At 45.6% G+C, this 23,777-nt stretch overlaps 1 protein-coding gene across 4 annotated transcripts in view; it reads right to left on the reverse strand.

The window, feature by feature from the left end:
* LOC119170828 (sodium-dependent phosphate transport protein 3-like) overlaps window positions 1–23,777 on the reverse strand; it is an 86,701-nt gene that overhangs the window by 22,754 nt on the left and 40,170 nt on the right. For all 4 annotated transcript variants that reach the window (XM_075886601.1, XM_075886602.1, XM_075886599.1 and 1 more), the window contains 4 exons: window positions 18,082–18,265; window positions 11,907–12,046; window positions 2,125–2,274; window positions 1,458–1,587 (listed from right to left, as the gene is read on the reverse strand). In XM_075886601.1, the coding sequence (XP_075742716.1) occupies window positions 1,458–1,587; window positions 2,125–2,274; window positions 11,907–12,046; window positions 18,082–18,265 (604 nt within the window). The remainder of the gene's footprint in view (window positions 1–1,457; window positions 1,588–2,124; window positions 2,275–11,906; window positions 12,047–18,081; window positions 18,266–23,777) is intronic.

The following is a 23,777-nucleotide window of genomic DNA, read 5'->3' on the forward strand; positions in this document are numbered from 1 at the left end:
CTATTTCAGAGGTCGCTTGAATGCCATGGCCTGCGCTACACAACTATGCTGTCTGATGGAGACTCTAGGACATTTTGCGCCATACAAGACGCCAAGGTGTATGGTTACATTGACGTGCAGAAGGAAGACTGTATTAATCATGTACAGAAACGGATGGGCACCGCATTGAGAAACCTGGTGCAGAAACAAAAGTGCGATGGGAAAAGAGGCCTTGGTGGGAAAGGCAGGCTCACAGGTGAGCTGATCACCAGGCTGAGCACATATTATGGCCGGGCTCTGAAATCGCATGAAGGTGACGTGGCCGAGATGCAAAAGGCTGTGATGGCCACATACCGCCACGTCACTTCCACTGATGAATGCTCGGACCACAGTCTGTGCCCAGCTGGTGAAACTTCATGGTGTCGGCACAATGCCGCAAAAGCAAAGGGTGAGCCCGACCCCAGGCATGCCTACAATCTACCGAAAGACGTGGCAGAGGCATTACTACCGGTTTATACCCGGCTTTCGGAAAGAGCCCTGCTTCAGAGGTGTGAACGCGGCAAAATGCAGAACTCCAACGAGAGCCTACATTCGGTAATCTGGAGTTTGGCCCCCAAGGAGCACCATGCGTCCCTGTTCGCTGTTGAAGCAGCTGTTGCAGAAGCAGTGCTGCGCTTCAACACGGGCAATTTGAATTCTGCAACGGCAATCTTAGGTGAAATGGACATGAATGCGACAAGTACTGGTGCCAGGAGAGCGAGAGAAAAAGACCACCGTCGCAGCATTGTCTCCAACAAGAAAAGAACAGCCTCATTGGAACTCCAGAAGCTAGTGAAGAGGAGGCATGAGCACAGAATGCATTCAGACTATGCTTCTGGTGCGTTTTGAGGTTGTCTTGTTGCATCTTCTGCAATAAAAATGTGTGCCCACGTTTTTCTCGATTTCTCAAAACGACAATTTTCATGTGCTTCCCATTATGCCGGAGCAATATCTCTTGTTCTATCTGGGTTATCATTACGATTTCTTTTTTGTTTCGAAGATAAATGCAGGGGATGTGTCGTAAAGTAAGTTTTATTGTAATAATTTTTGGAGAAAATTCTCTAAATGGATCTTTTGTTTCAAGTGTAGATGGGGAAATTTTTCATGTCATATTCAACATCCCACAACTTTGCTTCGAAATAGCCCACAACAATGATTTATACTTTATTGCACACTGTGAACATACCGAATTGGTTCTATAGGTTGCACATCAATATCCAAGTTACAGTTAATTAGCTAATTAGGCCTTAATTGAAAAAGTCGCAGTTCATTATATATTTAAAACTAATTGTCACAGCAAAAAAAGAATTAGATTTTTGAAATCAGCAGTAAAATCTACATAGGCTCTCCAAATTTGACTGAGGTACTCGCAAAAATAAAAGAGTTTTTGGAAGGTGTAGCATCCCCCCTTAAGAAAACAAGTCTGTCGAGATACTCACCAGTGAGCTGAAATGCTTTTCGCACAAGAGTGGTCGGCAGGTCGCAACGAAGCAGGCAGTCTGCAAGCACGCCCGAACCCAGCATCGACACAATGGTGAAGGCAAACACGAGAGCACTGAAGTTGGCGTTCTGGGAAAAATAAGTATCGTGAATGACACAAACAGAAATGACCAAACCGATCTGAGAAAGCAATGACATTTGAAGAAAAACTGAGAGGCAACACCCCACATTTATTCAATAAAACTTGAAAAAGTTCTGAGCTTTGATACCTGCTGGCCAAAAATCCTTAGTCCATCCACTCTAGTATCTTTTGCTTTTCTATGAGTAATGCAAGTGAGTATTTTTTGAAACCTTCAGACTACACAGGAAGTTCTGTAAAATTTTACAGAGGCTAAGTGGCCAGATTATCGAAAAAAAGGCTTCAAAATCTGTGATGTCTTATTGACATCAAAGCACTCAAGTTTCCCCATGCACAAATTTAAAAAACACCACTTATCTTTTTGTTCTCTTTTATTAATATAATATGCCATGAAATAATTAAAACAATATATTTTTTCAAAATTATTTTGTCGCTCTAACTAATTTATCCCAATAAAAGTTTAATTAAGCTTAAAAAAAAGCTAGCTTCTCAAAATTGCTAATCTTTTTATTTGTGCCAGCCCAGACCTGACTCAGGGACATCCCAAGAACGCCTTCCACGTACGCTGGCAGCTTGGTGAACAGTAGCAGAGAGACCCACAAGTTGGAGAACCGCGCTGCCACCAGGGCCCACACAGGTGCTGACGTGAACACAGCACGCCAGGGAAGCGGCCGTTTCTGTAGCAGCAAAAATGTGAACATCACGTCTGCTGTCTAAACAAGACGAAACTGGTTTGAGATGCAGCAACATACTCTATTTATGCATGCTTACCACAACAGCTGATTATCGATGATACGAATCTTAAGGGGGAGCGAAAATATTTGTGTCGCCCGAAATTCTGTATCATGAAAAAAATTAGCGAAATCCATTATCAAGCTAGCGTATAAAATTGCAACAATTACTTTTCTTGAAAGAACTAACAAGTGTCTTCTTAGGACGCATGCCAAAAGAACAATAAAGAGCAGCATAGTCGACTGCTGCACAGCTTCACTTGAGGCTAACTGAAAACTAAGTGCCGAACTCCACTCTGTCGCAGTCATAAGGAAACGACAGGAGCTCAGAAATGCTTCGAGCCTATTCATATTATCACTGGCTTCAATCTATTCAGTCAGCAGTGACAGTAATTATTACTTCACTGGCTTCAATCTACTCAGCAGCTGCTGACCCTGCTGACTCAGCTGACCTGATCTGCTGCCCATGTGCTCCGAGCAGCACATAGGCAGCAGAAGTACAACTTACAGAGGCACCGGAAATAAAGAGACAAGAGATAAGTGATTTCGCCGGCTCCCAATGTTAGTGTAACCTCGCCCCCTTCCCCATCCGCAACTTTCTACTTCCTTTAATGCAGACTTGATAGCCCTATTCTCAGTAGTGCTAATTTTGCCTGGATGGTTGGCTTTGCGAGATAGCACCATCGTGTTGCATTGATTGATTGATTTGTGGGGACGTCGCAAAACCACCATGTAATTATGAGAGACGCCGTTGTGAAGGGCTCAGGAAATTTCGACCTCAGGGTTTTTTTAATGTGCACCCAAATCTGAGTACATGGGCCTATAACATTTCCGCCTCCATTGGAAATGCAGCCGCCACAGCCGGGATTTGATCCCGCTACCTGCCGGTCAGCAGCCGAATACCTTAGCCACTAGACCACCGTGGCGGGGCCACCATCATGTTGTAGAAAAAACCACCTCAATAGGGGGTTACATGTGGTCACACGTATATGCGTTCAGTTTGAATACTTTGAAATTTTGAAATAATCTGAATTCATGTTGAAGCAAATTCGAATATTTGGGATTCATTTAATAAGCGCCCAATTATTTATCCATACACATGTAAAACCTAAGTTTTTGTTCTTCACTTTTTCAGGGTGTCTACGAATTAACTTTTTCGATATTTCCTGATTTTTCCAGGTTTTCCATGACCCTTACGTCTGTTCGGAAAACTCTGTGCACCGAAAACAGGCCCTCGAGTGATAAAAAAAAATCTGGCACTCCTTTAAGGGGGGACATGGGTCTTTAAAATTTTTTTTCTGTTTTTGGCTCAATCTTGACCAAACCTCACCATCTTGGACAGTTTTTCATGCTGATTTCAAATATGTAATTGTTTCTGAAATAGCTTCAGTGGATAAAAAGATATTAACATTTGTAATTTAATTAATTATGCACTTCATTGGGGGCTTTTTGGCAACTTAATCAAGCCAGATCCAAAAAATAAATGCATAGCCCCAGTGCTGAGGGCTTTCTGTATGGGGTGATGCTATTTTTATTAATTTTTAGGCATTATATAGATAAGAAAACAGACCAGCACTTACAATGAATATTCTGTTCAATTTTCGCTCATTACTATCCATAATTGTAATTAACAGTATGCTTCTAGAGTAATCAAAATAGCATCACCCCATAGGTAATGTTATTACAAATAAAATGATACCAAGTTTGTCATTCTCAATCAACAGTAACATATAAGAAAAACCCCTAAGGTTTAGTGTGGTGCACAAAAACATAGAACTGAGAAAAACGCATCTAAAGTTTCTAATAACTGTAACTTTTGCTAAAGTGAAGCTAGAGCAATAAAAATGGCACCGTTGTATAGCTCTACATTATGTGAGTATGGCTGTACCAAATGTGTCAATGCACCTTCCCAAAATATTTGCCACAGCTCATTTAAAAACTGTGTACTGGCCGTTGAATCAGTATAAGGAACCCAGTCTACAACTTTGTGGCTGTTCTAGTGTACTGACAACCAAAGGAAGACACATGTTATATATAAAAACATCGCCCTTTTATACATAAAACACTATTTCAAGTAAAACACACATTTTTGTCCCAGACATCCTTACAATTCTACAGCATGCCAGGGCTGTATGCAGTGTCTCTTGCAGGCTTATGTCGCTTTGCAAGTGTTGCCTTTGTTGAACTGCTCTGCAGGTGCTCCCTCGGCGATTTGTGAAGCCTGGTTTTATCCTTTCCAAGGCTACGACGCATGAAGAGATTTCCTGCACTGTAGCCTAGCTTCTCAGCAATTGCTTCATTGCTCTTCGTGGCCCCCTGATTAAAGCGGCTGATGGCTTCAGCCACTGCTCTTTCTACGCTGCGCAGTGAGGCATGGGTGGTCTTGGGGACTTGTTGCCAAATTGTAGCGTGTAAGCTCTCACTAGGATTCTGGCAATAACAGGCACTTGCGCCAGCGAGTCGTCGTCTGAATGTGCTGCCTCCGCAATAACAGGCATTTCCAACAGCCCGTTGTCGTCAGAATGCGCTGCCTCGGCCATCTTCGGCGTTCTCGGCGGCGCGCAGGCCACTCCCTTCTGCCGCGCATTCCATGCTCGCTTTCGTTTCCTGCCGAAAGCTTGACGAGTGTTCTTCTTCAGGCGAGCTTTCCAAGCCATGCCGGCGAAATGCAGAAAGACGTATACGTCGGCGACGTCGGTACACGAGCGGGCAGCAGACGAGATAACATGCACGAGAGCAGGCGTCGACAGAGCAAAACAAAAAAAAAAAAAAAAGAGCGAGCAACCGTGGCCGCGCCACCGCGCCAGCCAATGGTAAGCGCGAGACGGGGGGGCTCGCCGGCGCGCGCGCGCTCTAGCCAATTAGCGGTCTGGCAGACGGCTTCGCAAAACGGGGGAGGGCAGTCGTTGTGTTGGAGCTACGCCATTTTGAGAGCCCGCAAAACGCGCACAAAGGAACCAGCTTCAAAACAAGCCCAAGATGGCGCCGATCCGCCGAATGCTTCGCTGGCGGCGCGCGCGGGAAGTTCGAACAAATTTTCCGTTTTGCGGGTTGTTTTGCGACTCCCGTGATGGTTTGAAAATAGATTTTAACCTATTTTTTAATCGAATTTAGCGTTAATAATTTGAGGAGAGGTGCTTATAGGTTCAAAGATTCGAAAAATGCGTTTTTCTCAAAATCGATTTTTTGGCCATTTTTTACTTTTCTAAGACCCGCGTCCCCCCTTAAGTAGATAAATGTAACACAAGTGCTGAGAATGTTGTGAACACGCGTGGTAAATATGAAAAAAATCTGGCCAAAAAGGAAACCTCCTAGTGAGTGAGTGAGCAAGGTGGCTGCTTAAAGTTTGTAAGAACCAAAAAGCAAACACATGAGTTAGTATTAACCGCAGCTAAACGTTTAGAGGAGCCCATGGCAGTCCTACCATGCAGCCTAAGCTGCTAGAAAACGTAGAAGTGGCACCATCTCATGGAATCTGTGTAAAAGGAAGATGCTGGAGCCTGATTGGTTCCGCCACTGGAATATATTCTAGTTCACTATAATGATTACAGCCCAGGCCGCTTAGGATGTGGATTGGATTAGATTGACCTGTATTTACTGACTTAACTATTTAGGATGTGGATTGAATTGGATCTTATTTTACTATTGATTTGCATCCCCATCTAAACTGCACACCTCTAGTATATACTTTTTAGGAAAAAGACAAATACTACTACTCACGTATTCTGTGCACCTTGCATTAAACAATGACTAACAATGTCACAAAAACGAAGCCTTACTGCATAATTTTTTCTTTCATTTTTTTTTTGCACGACGAGCACATGCATGTTGCTGTTTTATTTTTCTGGTCTCTGACGCTTAGAGTTTGGCAGTGTCCTCAGATGCCTGCAATGAAACCTAGGGTAGTGTTTAATGCGATGACGTTTGAACATGTGCTGGCAAGAAAAAATCTGTCAGGGCGCAACAGCTCCCCCGATTCCATAGATTTATCACAGATGCCGGTGGGTTACCTTCGTTTTTGTACTCTTCTATAAATATAAAGCTAAAAATTAATCACAGATTATATAATACCACCTCAAGAAACTGAAATAGTAGTTTAGATGAAGTTACCCAACTCTACCCTTGAAATGCAAGCTACCAGCAATAAGTGTGTAGCTGAGGATGTTTGCCATTGCATTGCAAGTAATAATGATGATATTAATAACAATAATATTAAAAGGCATAACATACCCCGCCTAGCCTCAGTTAATGGCAGTCCTAGCCGAACCAGAAGGCTTTCAAGCTGAGCCAAATCACGGGTAAGACAAACATACACAAATTTAACGACGTGAATTATGTTAACTTTGGAAAGTCAGATATGCTGCGTGATATGTAGAAGCAACAGATGTACATAGTGTATGTACGAATATGGAAGCTAAGGAACGCTTTAGACAATGGGAAGGACAAGTAGCTAAGCGAAAATTTCCACTGTCTCTTTTATTTTAAGCTGCCACAATTGTGACAACCAGTACATCGGTAAGACCACTTACTTCAAGGAAAGAGTTGAAACACGAATATGATGTCCGGAAACTATGCATGACCTCATATGCCCTCGCTAAACATGTTGATTTTACAGGCCACCAAACTGGCTGGTCAAGTGTGCGTTATCTGGCCAAAGGAAAGCTTGCATCATGCCTGCACCTGGAACACCAGCACATGCAGACAACTGGAAATATGCTGAACAGGAGTAATGGAACGCTTCCAACAATGTACTTCTAGGGCTTACGTCACATACTTAGGGGTACTTCTCTTCATTTTTTCATTGTCAGTTTATTGTTTTCAAAAAAAGATCAACAAATATACAGGCGAAGAGCCCAAAGTAAAAAAACTGTAGTGAGATGCTGCGCCTTTTTTATGACTATTTATTGAACAAGGCTCACGTAGCAGGTGCCATAATGTCAGTACACTTTGTATTCTTTTAGTAGGTGTATCCTTTCGCATCTTCACTAAGAAGCAACAGTTGTACGCTGCTTTCTTTTCACACAACCTTTAGTTGTTAACTGTAGTTGAAGCCGAAGGAGTGGCTTTTTAAGCTTTGATCAATGGTAATGCTGATTTTTGGCATGATCGCACATGCTAGAATCAGTTTCCATGAGCAGGCCAGATTTTTCAGAAATTTCCTGACTTTTCCCTGACCTTTCAGAAGGGTCCGAATTCCCTGACTTTCCAGATTTTTCAAGTCGGTAGACACCCTGCTTTTTTTATAACAGTTGAACGGCGTTATATCAGACATGCCCTAAGAGCTGTTCTTTTCCCTCAAATGAGATCTTCCTTATAATCAGGGTACCAAGTTCTGATTTTCTGATGAACTCTTATTTTGGTGTAGGCAAAGTGGTTTCTCTTCTACCCATCTACCTATTATATCTGAATTATGAGCCCTGGACCCCTGACAAGAATGCAGGCAATGTTCTCACCTCTCAAAAAATCTGTCTACTGGCCATAATTAGGCTTGTGTGGCGATTGAAATTCATCAAATATTTGAACGAATAGTAGAGTACTCGAATACGCTTCGATTCAAATTTCAATTGTTGGGAATTTCTAAGTATTCGCAAGGAACGAATAAATGTATATCGATCGGCAAGTGATTGCCTGTAAAGGTGGCTTCACTGCAATGGGGGAGTGCCAAGCCATGAAAGCACCCCCCCAGCAGAAATCCGCTCTGCCACGAAGCCCAACTTTAAATTTAGAGGAGCTCTGCAGCACTTCTTGAGCGTTGTCAGAAAACACTGCCAATCAGGAGTCGAGGCTCCCGAGAACATGCAAGCCAAATATTACAGCGAAGGACTTGGCCTGCAACTCACAATAAATCCTCAAAGTCAGCTAAAAGTTGCTGTCTTCTCTCAGCAAATGACGCCAAGCTCAAAAATCACTCGTCACCGCCATTGTATCAGCCATCGGCTTCTTGAGCAAGGCATGCTCGGTGGTTACTGGGGCTGCCACGGGAGGCCACCACTTGTCCAGACGTATATGCACGATCGCACTCATAAGACACTCATTAGAAGAAAAAAAAAAACAAGAGAAAGTGGTCAAGGTCACGAGGCACGCGTGACGTATTTTCTTTCCCCATGCCATCACTCTCTAGTTCGCTTCCAGCAATTTCATCGAGAGGAGAAGAGAGAATGCAATTGTAGCGTCTTTGCAACTTTGCAGCTGCACTTGAACTGGACGAATAATAAAAATGTTTGCGGTGATGAATTTGTGAGGATATAAGCTTCTTTAATAAATTCATTTCACAGCTATTTGAAAAAGCATTGCAGGACCCCTTTGAATAAACACAATACCCTCAAACCAATTCATCCTCTTTTTAAGCTTAGAAGCTTGTTACAATAGCTTATACGCTCCAAGTATAATAAATTTTAAAATGTTATGTATTTTACAGGTTATTACTCGCATCCTGCCAAAAGTCAAATACTGCTACTTCTTAAAGTTCATTGGACCTCATTTGAATGAAAAATAAAAGCTTGGGGCTGTGCAAATATTCGAAGGTTTTCAATATTCGTCAAATATTGCATTTGTAATATTTGTATGCGATTTGATGACCACATATTCAAAACTTTACAATATTCGGAATAACTCAAATATTCCTCGAATATTCAATGTACACGAATTTACACGAGAATTTCAATGTACACGAGAACTTAAGATTTTGCGCATTTGTTATAAGAGCCTCAGTAGATCATGCAGTGATTACTAAGACTTCGGCACGTGTGCTGTGATGCCTGCATGGAAGTTCACGGGAGCATGATGACGGCTACCGACGAATGTGGCGGCACGTCATTGCAACAAACCTACTAACCATAAACATCTCAATCAATCTAAATCTAAAGTGCCTGCACGGCAGTACATGTGGCTTAGCGTTATAGCGCACGCCGTTCGCTGCTGTGCTCTTGTGCGCAGGATCGCAAATGCGTAGTGCTCATGAAAACGAAGGCGACTCGCCACTGCTGCATTCGCTACACAAAGTAGTCTTCCCACCTGTGCTGGGTCCTGTGCTGCGAGCACAAAGAAAAAAAGTGAGTTTTGCCACAAGGGCGAAGCAATGAATGCAATAGCAACAATTAAATAACTTCGGATGTAACGCTGAGCACGGCTAGCAGATCGAAACGTGCAGCCCACTGCTGACAAATGACGCTCGAAAGCAGCGCAGACAGGATGAGAGCTAACTAATAACGCTTACAGCTCAATGCTTAACATGCTAACTAAACAACAATGATGCACGAAACGTAATCACAGGTGCAGTTATGAGTGCGAACTAATGAATGTTCCAGCTGTGACTTCACCGTGTTAGAAAAGTGCGCTATTTTCCCAAACAAGACCTGCCCAGCGAGCCGAGTGACCTTTGTGGCCCAGACAACTAACGCAGTTGTCCCGGTGAAAGACCAAGGCACGCGATTATCTCCACCGGAGGTTAAGCACATGCGTTCACAAGCTCCAAAACCTCCTGATCCCTCCTGCGGGGCAAAGTACACGTGGGAGATGAGTGCGCATTGGCGCATCCCGACGAGCTGGGTGCCGAGCGCGGGCGTCTTTTTTTTCTTTTTTAAGTTTACATATAGATACGTATCAAGGTGCATGATGGCAGCGGCGGCAAAAACTAGCCGAGACTGTTCATAGAATATCTCCATGAATATCTCCAAAAATATCTCCATGAAGGGGCAAATGCACCCATATACGTTACAGGGAGCGGCGCTGATGAAGTGAGCTTAATAGTGCACGCAATTAACTAGAGGCGCACTCAGCTTCACGTATGATGGCAACGCGTTTCATGCCTAGCCACGCCAGTTTTTGCAAATGGATCGCCGTACAAACGTTCGCGCACATATCAAAGCCCAATGAGTCATCTGCCAGCTGTGCTGCTACTTTAGCATGTATACTCTCTTCGTAGTTCCGGAATGATTTCATAGTAGCAGATATGGTTATACAAACGAGCTGAAGTATTTTTCCACGCAATTGCAAACATAGAAAAGGCCATGCACTTTTTGTACCGCTACAATGGCGTCATCACATAAGGTCCTCTGTTGCTAACGGGGGTGAAGGGAAGGTGACGGATGGATTATTGCGTAGTTATGCTACATTCCCGACAGCGCCTTTAAAAATCCGTCGTACGCACATCGCGCTCGCGCGGCATTGTCTCCTGCAATAAACCCTCTGTCACACCTTTGCTACGATCTGGCTCTTTTGTCAACGACAGTTTACTGCCGTCGGCAGCTGGTGCACCGAAGTGGGTTGCAATGCGGCAAAATAGAGTGCTCGCCGCCGGGAGTTGTGGCTCTGTTAACAAAAAGGCGTATTTGGGGCGCATTTCAATCACACATTCGTAATCATCTATCTCGTATCTTATGCGGTTACCTCGCGTTATCGCTGCGCACTCGATACACCTCGGTCACGATCATGCTGCTATCAGCGCAACACAGCATTCTTGATCGGAGAATGGCGAAAGCACAGTCCTCGAGAAAGGCAACCGAAGTAAGTGAGATAACGAGCATTGTCATGTAGTTAAAAACACTCTTAAGTACTCCTATTTTCCTTAGGGGGCTTGACCCTGGAGAACAGGGGAGAAAATTAAAGCAAACTATACGGTTGAACCGCTATATAAGAGACAAATGTGTATAAGAGACAAAAGTGTGCCTACAGCAAAATACGGTTGATAAGAAAATGCATACTAGGCACCTTGCTCATAAAAAACAACTCATATATAAGAGAACTGCTGCCTAGAGCATGCCTCTTATAAAGTGGTTCAACTGTAAAATCAGGATTTTTCGAACCAAAATTGATAGCCTGGGAACCTGGATGTATTGTTCCCACCTAAACTGGTCTAATAATTGCTTAGACTTAAGTACAAGGGTGTTAACTGTTACACCATCAATCCAGTAGCCTCATGCTCTCTGGTCATCATGGCAGGTACGAAAGTGTTTCTCTTTGTAATAAAAAAAAAGGTACAAAAAGGCTTGTTTAACATGTGGATTGAGCCCAAGACATCACAGTCACAAGCTCAACTATTACAGTCCTATGCTTTGAGGCAAGTTCAATAGGCGACATTTTTTAAAATTTTGGTGTGCAATAACTGACTATAATAACAATTCTACTTTTTCCAACATAAATATATGACTAAGTAAAAGAATTCTGGAGAAAAAAATTTAAATTGCACCTCTTCATTATTCGAAAATTTTGATATTCACACTCTCCTAATAAAATCATTCGTATAAAAGCCTTATTTCAACTTTTAAAAAAATTTTGTGAAGGTTAGTTAGGTCAGGATAAATACGCCCATTTTCCTTTATATATCATATATACTATTTGAAATGAATTCGAATTTAATTGACCAAAATTACTATTCACTTCGTACCTAAAATCTACTATTCGCACAGGCCTAGCCAAGATGCTTCATAAATAAAGGCAGCGCGTCTGTGCCATAGGCACTCACATTACAATTAAGGTTCGATTTTTTTTTTCTCCTGAACAGGTTCAAAAGTCACTCCTCACATTACAAGCGGGTAAATACTACCGGACGCACAAGAAATTAATGCACAGTTACTCACCGTTGTGCTGGCCTTGAGTGGTCCAGCACCATTCGATGATTGTATCTTGCGAAGCTCTGCAGCGGACACCTTTGGGTCGTGGGCAGGATCGTCGAAGGCCAGGAAGTACCACAGTGCTAGCCACAAGAAGCCCAGTAGCCCTGCAACACGATAGGTAAGTCATAAATAACGAATAATGTGGGGCACGATCTCTAACATACCACATTTACTAGCATTACATCCACAACTTTATTTCTGAGAAAATTTGACGTGGTTTGGAATTTACAGGAGAGTACGGCACCTCACTAGCCACTGAACAGGGCCGTAAATAGGGGGAGTTGACACCCGCCGGAATTTTTTTTCCCCATTTCAAACTTTTTGGGTGACGCTCCAAATTCGGCTGAATAATGCAGGCAGGTGTCTACACACTAAAAACAGGTTTATTCATATTCACCAATGTCAATATTCATATTCACCAACGCCTTGCTTCATTCTTCAGTATTATCGCTCTCTGCATCACTCTGATTATAACCTAAGCTTACCAACTCAATAGCAGATTTTAAAAAAAGAATTTTTTCATTGTTGCTGACATTCTATTTTCAAGTTTCCCAAAAACTAGAACATTTTTAAATGGTAGAGGTTTTTTCTGTTCCAAATTTATCAAAAACTAAAATTTAGTGACATTGTTACAGAAAGTCCTTAACCTTGAAAGTAAAAACCACTAGTATTACACAAGTGAATATGACACACATTTAAATATCCATTTACCAAGCTTCAAGATAACAAAATCCTCAATATAGCAGCATTACTCTTAGTACAGCTTCATTTTCATCTAACATTGCGCAGCATGTAATGAAGCAAGTCTACCCACAGTTTAAATTAATCAAGTATCACTGCCACAGTCAACAGAAAGCTTAGCTGCTTCCAGAGCTCAGGGTGATGAACCACACATAAATCCTTTTTTGTGAATGCATTTTTCAAATCGAGGAGCATCAAGGAGCAAACCGAGGAGCTGCAGAAGCAGGACAACACCTTTTGTTGCAGTTAGGCAGCAAGAGGAAACCTCAATGCTTTTTCCTCCTCATCTCCAAAGCCTAAGTGGAAGCATCCTAGCACATCTGTTAGGACGCTAGCATGCTGCAAGCATCCTAGCATCACTGTACAGTGAGCACCCTATTGTTCGCTCAGCAACCAGCGTAAGGGAATACTCCTGTATTGCTCTACCTAGTGTCAGCACCTGATTAGGTGTTCTTGTAGCCATGTGTCCAGTTACAAAGCTGGTATGGTTGTTGGTTAGTTGCTTGGTTTGTTGGGTATGCCACATGGTAACTCGAGTCGAGAGAAATGACGCAGTGGGGGACTCTGGATAACTTAAATCCCCTGGTGCTTTTCAATGTGGACTGAAGTTGCACAGCATTCAGCCTCAACTTTGGGCAACAACCAAGCTTTTGATGGCAAGCTGCAATGGTAGAATGGTCGCGATATTACCACGAGTGTTATCTTGATGTGATTCGTTTAAACCCGCAAAGACAGTGAGCAACACTCGGCACAGATCACGTCTCAGTGTTTGAGAAGCTTCTTGATTGTAGTAGATAATTTTGTCAAGATTGAGCACAAGACGCGAACACTCAAGATTATTCTAGAGCTTCTGCGACCAGCGATAATAAGCCTGGAAAGTTCGACACGTGCTGTACATATAAAAGACGGTGCGTCCCAAGGATGGGTCAGTCGATCAACGGCCGCCGTTCTGATCATTGCTATCAGTGCCAGTGTGTATCCCTGAAATCCGAGTTACCGCTTACCCGCTACAAGTTCAACCAAATAAAAAGTTTCATCTTGGACACACAGTCTGATCCCTTCATTCATCGACCCCCACGACATGACTTCACTTACATGTATTACTGCAGTGAAGTGGACCCGCATTCCGTATTTATGCACGATGTACACCTGCTGTGAAGAAGACCTCGCCGAGTGGCATGAACGCATGGTCAGCCGGTCTTGAGTTCAACAAAACTAGTTGTTTAAAACCATTATAAAAGCAAGATTTCAATTTTTTCTGTGGCACCTTCAGTATAAAAAATAATGTGCCGGCGAATATATATATTCTTAAACAGGTCACACTGAAATATACCAAAGTCATCACATAGCAAAGTAAACTGATAATTTTGCCATCTTCGTCCCATGGGGGTTTAACTGTGGTCCTTTAAGAGGGACACTGGGACTGTGGATATCCACACAAAACAGCACATACACACACAGAACTACAACCACGAAACGCAAAGCTTTTTTAGGGGGGAGCTTTACATGTGTGTGGATGCACTGCCATGCGAATGTGCATTCCAACCAAGTAATCCAAGTTTTTGCCACTAATATATTAACATTACCTTTCATTTCTTGAATTGTTATTTCTTGAGTACTTGATGTAACTTCACGTGGAAAAGAAGACACCACTGTATTGTATACGCAATCATGCTCGTAAAGTGTCTAATACCAGTGCTTACACAACTAACACGCAGCGAGCGCAAACAAAACAGTACATACGCTTAGAAGTGTGGCAGCTTGGGCTAGTTGGTATGGCATGACGATAGTTATAGCGCGAGAACAAAATGATGACACAGAGCATATCTTTTGTGTCCTTCTTGTCTCTGTGTCGTCGTTTTGTTCTCGTGCTATAACTATCGTCAGTACATACGCACTAAGTACGATAACAAGAAACGTTTACAGTCAAAACCCGCAATAATGAAACCCCGCGAGTACGAAATCACCACGGCATCGAAATATTTACAGATCCCTGGCGAACGTTCATAGAAGCCCGTGTATTATGTATGTCGTGGCAATGAAATGTTTTTGGACAGCGATCCCGCATTAACAACTTTTCTACTATGGTACGGGCCTTATTTTAACCTCTCGCCAAAAGTTAACTGTTGAAAATATGCTCGTATGCGTGTTATGCGCACTCAAAATTTGTAAATATCTGCTTTTGCCGCACTAGCGTGGGTACCACCATTTTTGTTTACTTAAGGGGGGACGCGGCGTTGGGATCGTGAAAAATGGCAAAAAAAAAATCGATTTTTTGAAAATCAAGTTTTCAGTTTTTGGAACCCTTTTTCTATCTGATTCGAAAATATCTACACTGAAAACCGTGCAGAAGTGCTTCGGTAAATTCATTTCACCCACCTAGGTAGAGAAACTTTTTCTAGAAATCGGGGTAAAACAGCGATTTTAAAAAAATTATGGCTTTGCGAAGGCGGGGCCGAGAGCCGGCTTTTCGGGCTCATCGGAAAGAGCATTTCTCAGTGTTTAAGCTTTCCCGCCTAAGCTGGCCGCTCCCTTTAAAACAAGTGCACAAAAAGCAAATGTTTGAAGGTCGTTTCGAGGCTCTTGATTGGCTGTGGCGGTTTTGTTGCCTCAGCTCGCCTCGCCATTGGTCCGACGCTCGCTCCGGGAGATCGTCGCCTGCTGCTTGTGCGTCGTGAGGACATGGCTCTCGAAAATTGCTACTTCATGACGTGTTCACGGCTCAATGATCACTTAAGATATAATTAGGCTTTAGTTAGAAGCAGTAGGCGGATGCGCGATCAGGTCACTACGAGCGCGGCGCGTCATCGAAGTCGCCTTTAGCCCTCACTTCGCCGACAGCGAGACTGAGGGCAAGAACAATGTGCTAGCGCACTCGTGGCGACGTGCTTCGTCGCAAGCAACGAAGTTGTAAGGGGCGGCACTGTCAGATTACTATGAGTGGCCGCACCAGATGCACGATCAGATTACTACGAGCGGGCGCGCGGTCTACGAGGGCGGCGCGTCATTGGAGTCGGCTTTAGCCCAAACTCTGCTGACAGCGAGACTGCGGGCAGGAACGACGCGCTAGCGCATCCAAAACGACCCGCAGGTAGTTTTGGATGCACTGCAGACCCTTCGCTCCTTCTTCGGCACACATGACAACGACGTAGCAATGGACCACTTTTTCAGTGCGAAGGGAGAGCTTTGAATTTGTTGCATAGCAAGGGTCGGCAAAGTAAGTTGACCGACTTCTGGCAATAAATTTTCGTTCTGGTGGCCATATCACTGTTTTTATTTTCATACTCGCGGCAGCGAAATTCTCACGAAAATGAAATTTTTTGGTTCCCCGGCAATTTCGTTTCGAGTGTATTGCCCTTCCGTATGAACGACACAACTTCTAAAAACGTGTTAAGATGCCTACAACACTAAAACAAGTTTGAGAGTGTTTTCAGTTGACGCAATGAGTAAGAACAGAGCGTACAGCAAAGAGCTCCGCGTGCAAATACCGTGCATTATCGATCAGCAGTGAAGCAAAGGTACTGGAAAAGTGACACTAGGTACTTCCGGCAGTGCACACGATTTGCACTGAGTATACACAACAACTGGGATTTGCGCAGCTTTTCTAAAAAAGACGCAAAAGGACCACCATTTGCAAATCGACTCGCCGCCGGCGCCGGTTCCAAGTCCGCGGAGCAGCGTAAATCGCGAATAGTTTATTTGCTTCTCTGCTAGGAGGAGATGCGGGGGTTTCCGATGCGGCGGCTGCACAAATATGACGTCAGGGCCTCTCATTAATTTTTTCTTCCTCCATGGTAGCAACAACGGAGACACAGTCGTCGTCGTCCTCTGGTGTGAGGTGCGACAAATATGACATCAGATGGCTCTTGAAGAATTCTCGGTGTCGGACGGGTGGCTGTCATGCTTTAAGGAACGCCATGGACTTACTTTCAAGATTGTTTGCAGCGAGAAGGCGGATTTTGACAGAGTCAAATGCAAAGAATGGCACTCTGGCGATCTGACCGATCTATTTGCTGCCTACTTGCTCGAAGACGTCTTTAACGTAGATGAGATAGCTCTCCATTACGAATTGCTGCCCAGAAAAGCTATTATTTTTCAGGGCGACGATTGTGTTGGCAGAAAGAAAAGTAAGGAGAGGCTAACGGCGATGGTGTACGCGAGCACGACAGGCATGGAACGTTGGCGGTCGCTCGTAATTGGCAAAGCAGCTAGGCCTCGGTGCTTTCAGAAGTGTGAAGAGCCTTCCCATTGATTACGGCGCAAATAAAAAGGCATGGATGACGAATATTTTTTCTGCTAGCGACGATGTACTGGACAGAAAATTCGCGGCAAAATGCCAGAAGATCCTTCTTTTTGTGGACTGCACAGCGCACTGCAATTTTGAAGGCCTACGTGCAATTTATTTGGCCTTCCTGCCCAAGAATAGGACGGCACTGGTCCAGCCCATGGACATGGGCATAATCCAGAATTTTAAAAATTTGCACCGCCATCATATCCTGAAAAGGATGCTGTTGTGTCTCTACAGCGAGAAAACCTATTCCATTGATCTCGGTGCAGCACACATCCTTACTAATGCTTGTAACTCGATTAGGCAGAAGACCACATCCAATCGTTTTAGGAAGGGGGTTTTGTTGAACCTGCAGCTAATGATGAAGGGGCAATGTAGATTTCTTCTGACGATTTCGTTTGCGTTTCTGGCAACTTCAGGAGTCTTCTACAGGATGGCAGGACATTTTAAAGTCATGTGCAAGAAGACAGCAGTGTTCAGGCTACTGGCGTTATCACTGACGCAGTAATAATTGAATCTGCATGCCCTAAAGTGGCGACATCTGAGGACCCTTTTGCCCTCAGCGGCAAGGATTCTGATGACAGCAATGAGGTGCCCCTCCCTCTATTTAGAGATAATGAAGCATTTTTGGCACTGGATATAGCCCCGCCTTACTTCTCTTGCCAGCAGAATGCTGAAGCCGAAGTGGAAATGTATAGCAAATGGTGTGCGAAGTTGATTGGCTCGTTGCAAGGCAAACGTGTGTGGATGCGCATCCCCGGTTCCTTCAATTAATAATGGGTGTCCTGTGATTTGTGAATAAATGTAAGCCTTTTGAAACTTTGCCCTTGTGTCTTAGCTTAATGCACATGTGCCACTGCAGCTGAGCCCTCCATTCAATGAGCTTTCATTATTTTGAAATTCTTTTAATTCGAACAAACTTCTGGGCCCCTTTGAGTTTGAGTTATCGAGATTCGACTGTACTATTTCTTTTTTATGTATACTGTTAGCATCGGGTCGCTGAAAACTCGATGTCACCTAAGAATAAGAGGGCTTAACCGTGCCTGTGAAACTGCAAATCAACAATTTGTTTATACAAGTACACACACACCTTGAGTTTACATGGCTCACCGGACATGTAGAAGGCAAAGGGCCACCCTCCGGCCACTGAGATGGAGGAGAGGTGACCAAAAAGCAGAGTGGCTACCACAATGCCCATGTACCGGCCACAGAACACCAGCGCCACGAAGGTCGACCGTTCACGCTGGGGCGCCCATCGTGCCACCAGGGCGACCGATGATGGCATACTCAGGCCCTGAACAGAACAGGTTCGGATGTGAATGCAGTTGGTGACTAAGACATTTATTCAATAATGAGCACAAATGCAGGCAGGCAAGACATGGAATGCATTAGACATGCACTGCGGTGATTTTACAAATTCCATAGGCATACTGTATATAACACAGGATGAAAGACTAACATAGTGTTACGTGATTTCGTCTGACTGAAAAAGGGCATAGTGGGGCATACCCAAGTAAGGTGCCTCAGACTGAGAGTGAAGAAGCCAAGATCTCCTAGGAGACAAGACAAGACAAGAAGTGGACGTTGTCGGTGAGCTGCGTTGTGGCTGCGGATTGACAACTGTTATTTTCCACGTAACATTTTGGTGGAAGTGCTGGGTGCTCTTCTGACAACAGAGCTACGCAGTGGACGCCTCCTTAAGTCTGCTACCATGGCTCCGGGTGAGGATACGGCTTCGCCACCTACCTCAGTAACGACAGCAACCCGGTACGTCGCCCTAACACAACCCCGTGATACCGGTACCTTTACTGGAGAGGACTACGCGAATGTGGACAAGTGGCTTAGCATGTACGAGCGCATCAGCAAGCAATATGGCAGGGACCCAACCGTTATGCTTGCAAATGTCATTATCTATCTTGACAAGACCCCTCGCATCTGGTTTGAGACCCACGAGCACGAAATCACAAGCTGGGAAATGTTTAAACAACAGCTCCGCGACCTTTTTGGCAACCCGTTTGGTCAACAGCTTGATGCCCGAAAGCAATTGGCTGTACGTACACAGACGTCCACTGAGCCCTACTTGACTTATATTCAAGACGTCTTAGCGTTGTGTCAAAGGGCCGATCCCAACATGACTGAGGCCGACAAGATTTCGCACGTTTTAAAAGGAATCGCCGACAAAGCGTTCAGCCTGATTGTATTTACTAACGTAACGACCATCGACGCCGTGATCAAAGAGTGCCGCCGTCTCGAGCAGGCGAAGAGTCGACGCATTTTGCAGCAGTTTCAGCGCCTACCCAACACCGCGGCAACGTCGTCTTGCGAAGCCACTCCTTGTCATTCGTCTACAACCGAAGACGTGACGCGCATCGTCCGACGTGAACTCGAGGCCGCTTACCCGGCTGCCAACAAACCGACGTTGCCCGACGCCTCAACGCCAGCTGTCGCCTTGATCCAGGCTGTTGTCCGCCAGGAATTCGCTAACCTTGGTATCCTGTCCACTGCACCCACACTGGATAATACTGGTCCCTCGATAGCTTCTGTGGACATGAGACGTCGCCGTCCGTACTCTATTCGAACCAGGAACCCGTCTGAATGGCGAACAGCTGATGATAAGCCAATCTGCTTCCGCTGTGGTCGCGCTGGACACATCGCTCGTTACTGCCGCAGCCAATGGCCATCTATGTCTTCTGGCTCATACCCCGCTTACAGTAACTCATTCCGTCCACCAAACCACCGTTATCCGACCCGCACTGAGTCTATAGCATTTACTGCCCCTGAGGGCTACGGCCACCCTGTCCCGTCGTCGCCACTGCCTCAAAGCCGCCCTTCACGTTCAAATACGCGTCGCCACTCTCCCTCGCCATCGTTCAACCGCCGCATGTCCCCGGAAAACTAGACTGCGCAGCTTCTGGAGGTGAAGCTGCCTTGTCGACCTTACCCAAAAATCCTCTGTTGCCCTTACGTTTGAACCGGAACACCCTAGAAGTATATGTCGATGGCACACCTGTTGAAGCTTTGATAGATACGGGCGCTCACGTCTGTATTATGAGTTTGCGTTTTCGTCGTCGCATCAAGAAGGTCCTCACGCCCCCCCTTGACCAGTGTCATCCAAGTTGCAGATGGTGCAATAGTCCCTGTCGTCGGTATGTGCACAGCTCAACTTACCGTAGCCGGTCATCAAGTGGTCGTCCTTTTTACCGTGCTTGCAACATGTCCCCACGACCTCATACTAGGCCTCGATTTTCTTGCCGCCGATTCTGCTCTGATTGATTGCTCCGCTGGTGTGCTCCGCCTTGAACTGCCACAAATCAGTGCCGCCCCGTACCAACCTACATGCCGATTACAATGCAGCGACTTTGTTCGCCTGCCCTCCAAAACTGTGACGTACGTCGATTTTCTGTGCTCACCAGCTGTGCCCGACGGTGACTATTACGCTACGCCTCTCACCGACGTACTCCTTGCGCACAATGTTGCAGTGCCCTATACGGTGCTCAGCATCACAGATAACAAAACTTGTCTACCTCTTGTCGATTTCGGCTACATGAATGATGTGCTTCCACAAGGCATTTCTGTGGCCCACCTGTGTCCGTTGCTCGATTCACAAATTGATGTGCTTGCCTTAGACACACTTGTTTCACCGCAGCGCACATCACTCGCAACACATTCGGGCAGCCGTCAAATTGTAGAGATGATCGCCACTGATCTTCCGCCTCCGCAAGTTGAAGCCCTACAACATCTTCTCGAGGCCTACCAGGATATTTTCGATTTTGGTGACCGACCTCTTGGGCAGACGTCCTTTGTCCAGCATCGCATACACACAGGTGATGCCAACCCTGTTCACCGCCGTCCCTACAGAGTGTCTGCTTTTGAGTGGAGCATAATTCAGAAGGAGGTGAACAAGATGCTAGCGAAGGACATTATTGAACCATCCTCCAGTCCCTGGGCATCCCCGGTGGTATTAGTTAAAAAGAAGGATGGATAGTGGCAATATTGTGTGGACTATCGCCACCTAAACAACATCACCAAGAAAGACGCATACCCTCTGCCCCACATTGACGATGCCGTTGATTGCCTCCAAGGTGCCGCCTACTTTTCTTCCATCGATCTCCGTTCTGGTTATTGGCAGATTGCCGTGGACCCCATGGACCGAGAGCTTTTGTAAGACGGCTTTTGTAACACCCGATAGCCTCTACCAATTCAAAGTAATGTCCTTCGGCTTATGTAATGCCCCCGCCACCTTTGAACGAATGATGGACTCCCTGCTCCATGGATTCAAGTGGTCTACGTGTCTTTGTTATCTGGATGACGTGATTGTGTTTGCTCCCACTTTTGAAGCGCACCTTGAGAGACTGTCGAAAATTCTTGATGTATTCCGTCTCGCCAGCCTTCAGCTGAATTCATCCAAGTGCCGGTTGGGTCGCCGTCGCATTACAATACTTCGACATATTGTTGACGCTTACAGTGTACAGCCTGACCCAGAAAAAGTTCGAGCTGTGAAGGACTTTCCTGCGCCAAAAACCGCCAAAGATGTCCGCAGCTTTGTGGGGCTCTGCTCCTATTTTCGGCAGTACATCAAGAACTTCGCGGAAATCGCTCGGCCCCTAACAGATTTACTCAAACTAGATGAGACGTTTACCTGGGGTCCCTCGCAAGCAGCAGCATTTTCCGACCTGACCACTTTGCTCACTTCTCCTGTGCTGGCTCACTTCGACCCTACGGCACCGACCGAAGTGCGCATTGATGCCAGCGGTTACGGAATAGGCGCTGTGTTGGCTCAGCGACAACGTGGGCAGCATCGCGTAATAGCTTATGCCAGCAGGCTGCTGTCCACCTCGGAGCGTAATTATTCCATTACAGAGCGCGAATGCCTAGCGCTGGTGTGGGCAGTCGCGAAATTTCGCCCTTACTTATACGGCCGACCATTTATAGTTCTCACCGACCACCACGCTCTCTGCTGGCTCGCCTCCCTCAAAGATCCCACAGGTCGTCTCGCCCGCTGGGCACTCCGCCTCCAGGAGTATTCTTACACCGTAGTGTACAAATCAGGAAAACTGCACAAAGATGTGGATTGTCTGTCACGCTACCCTGTGGCCGACTGCGATCCTACGAGCCCCGATTCGGTGGGCTGCGTCCTTTCCATCTCCCAGCTGCTTCATCTCGGGGACGAGCAGCGTCGCGATCCGGATATCAGCCGCCTAATAGAACAGCTCGAATCTTCACCACAAGACGCTTCTGTTCGCATGTTTACCTTAAAGGACCACACCTTATATCGGCGTAATTTATCGACCAATGGTCACGACCTACTTCTGGTCACACCAAAGCACCTGCGTTCCACAGTCCTACGCGAGCTCCATGACGCGCCAACCGCGGGTCACCTTGGTGCCTCTCGCACATATGACCGTGTCCGTTGCCGCTTCTAATGGCCTCGCCTTTCACGCTCTGTACGTCGTTATGTCAACGCTTGTGAAATTCGCCAGCGTCGCAAAAAGCCGTCGGAACTCCCTTCCGGATATCTTCAGCCCATCGACATCCCATTGGAGCCATTTTTCCGTGTTGGTTTGGACCTTCTCAGTCCCTTCCCAACATACGCCTCCGGAAACAAGTGAGCCGCGGTGGCAACGGATTACGCGACCCGTTATGCAGTTACGCGAGCTATGCCAACAAGCTGCGCTACAGACGTCGCTGATTTTCTACTACGCGATCTCATTTTAGTGCATGGAGCCCCTTGTCAACTGCTGACAGACCGAGGCCGTACGTTCCTTTCGAAAGTGGTTGACGATATCCTGCGTTCCTGCTCTACCCAACATAAGCTCACGAAATGTACCACCCCCAGACAAACGGGCTTACAGAACGTTTAAACCGCACTCTGACAGACATGCTACCGAAATACGTCTCGGCCGACCATTGTGATTGGGACCTTGCACTACCCTACGTGACGTTCGCATACAATTCCTCCCGGCATGACACTGCCGGGTACTCGCCATTTTATTTCTGTTTGGACGCGAACCAACATTGCCGTTGGATACCTTCCTGCCAGCCGCTGCGCAGTCTACTTCTGAATATGCACGCGACGCTATTACCCGAGCTGACCACGCTCGTCAGCTTGCCCGCAGCAGATTAATGGCGTCCCAAGACTCGCAGAAGCATCGTTACGACGAGCGGCATCGCGACGAACACTTTCCAACAGGTTTCCTCGTTCTTCTTTGGTCCCCTACGCGACATGCGGGGCTTTCAAAAAAACTTCTCTCTCGTTTCACGGGCCCATACCGCGTGCTTAGACGAGTGACCGACACTACATATGAAATTGTCCCTGATAATCCATCAACCTCTTCCGCTCTGCTGTCAAGGGACATCGTCCACGTATCAAGGCTCAAGCGTTACCACATTGCTCCTGCTGTGGCCCCGTAAACTCGCCGGGTCGGCGCTTTTGCTGCCGGGGATCGTGTTACGTGATTTCGTCTGACTGAAAGAGGGCTTAGTGGGGCATACCCAAGTAAGGTGCCTCAGACTGAGAGTGAAGAAGTGGACGTTGTCGGTGAGCTGCGTTGTGGCTGCGGACTGACAACTGTTATTTTCCACGTAACAATAGGAACATACACACAGCAGGCTTGCTATGAAAAAGCTTTTTTGTTTTGCAAGTACTCTCAACTGTTTTCATTTTGCAATCACTCTTTTATATCCAGGAAGAACAGGAGCTTAGCAGTTACAGTGGTGTGTCGCTAAGCCCTAAGACAAGATGATTGTTCGCTACTGCAGCTGTTTCAATGAAGGCAAAATGAAATAATAGTCAAGCAGTACTTGGA

Source organism: Rhipicephalus microplus, chromosome 2, assembly GCF_043290135.1.
Source record: "Rhipicephalus microplus isolate Deutch F79 chromosome 2, USDA_Rmic, whole genome shotgun sequence".
In the NCBI taxonomy this organism is placed as follows: Eukaryota; Metazoa; Arthropoda; class Arachnida; order Ixodida; family Ixodidae; genus Rhipicephalus; species Rhipicephalus microplus.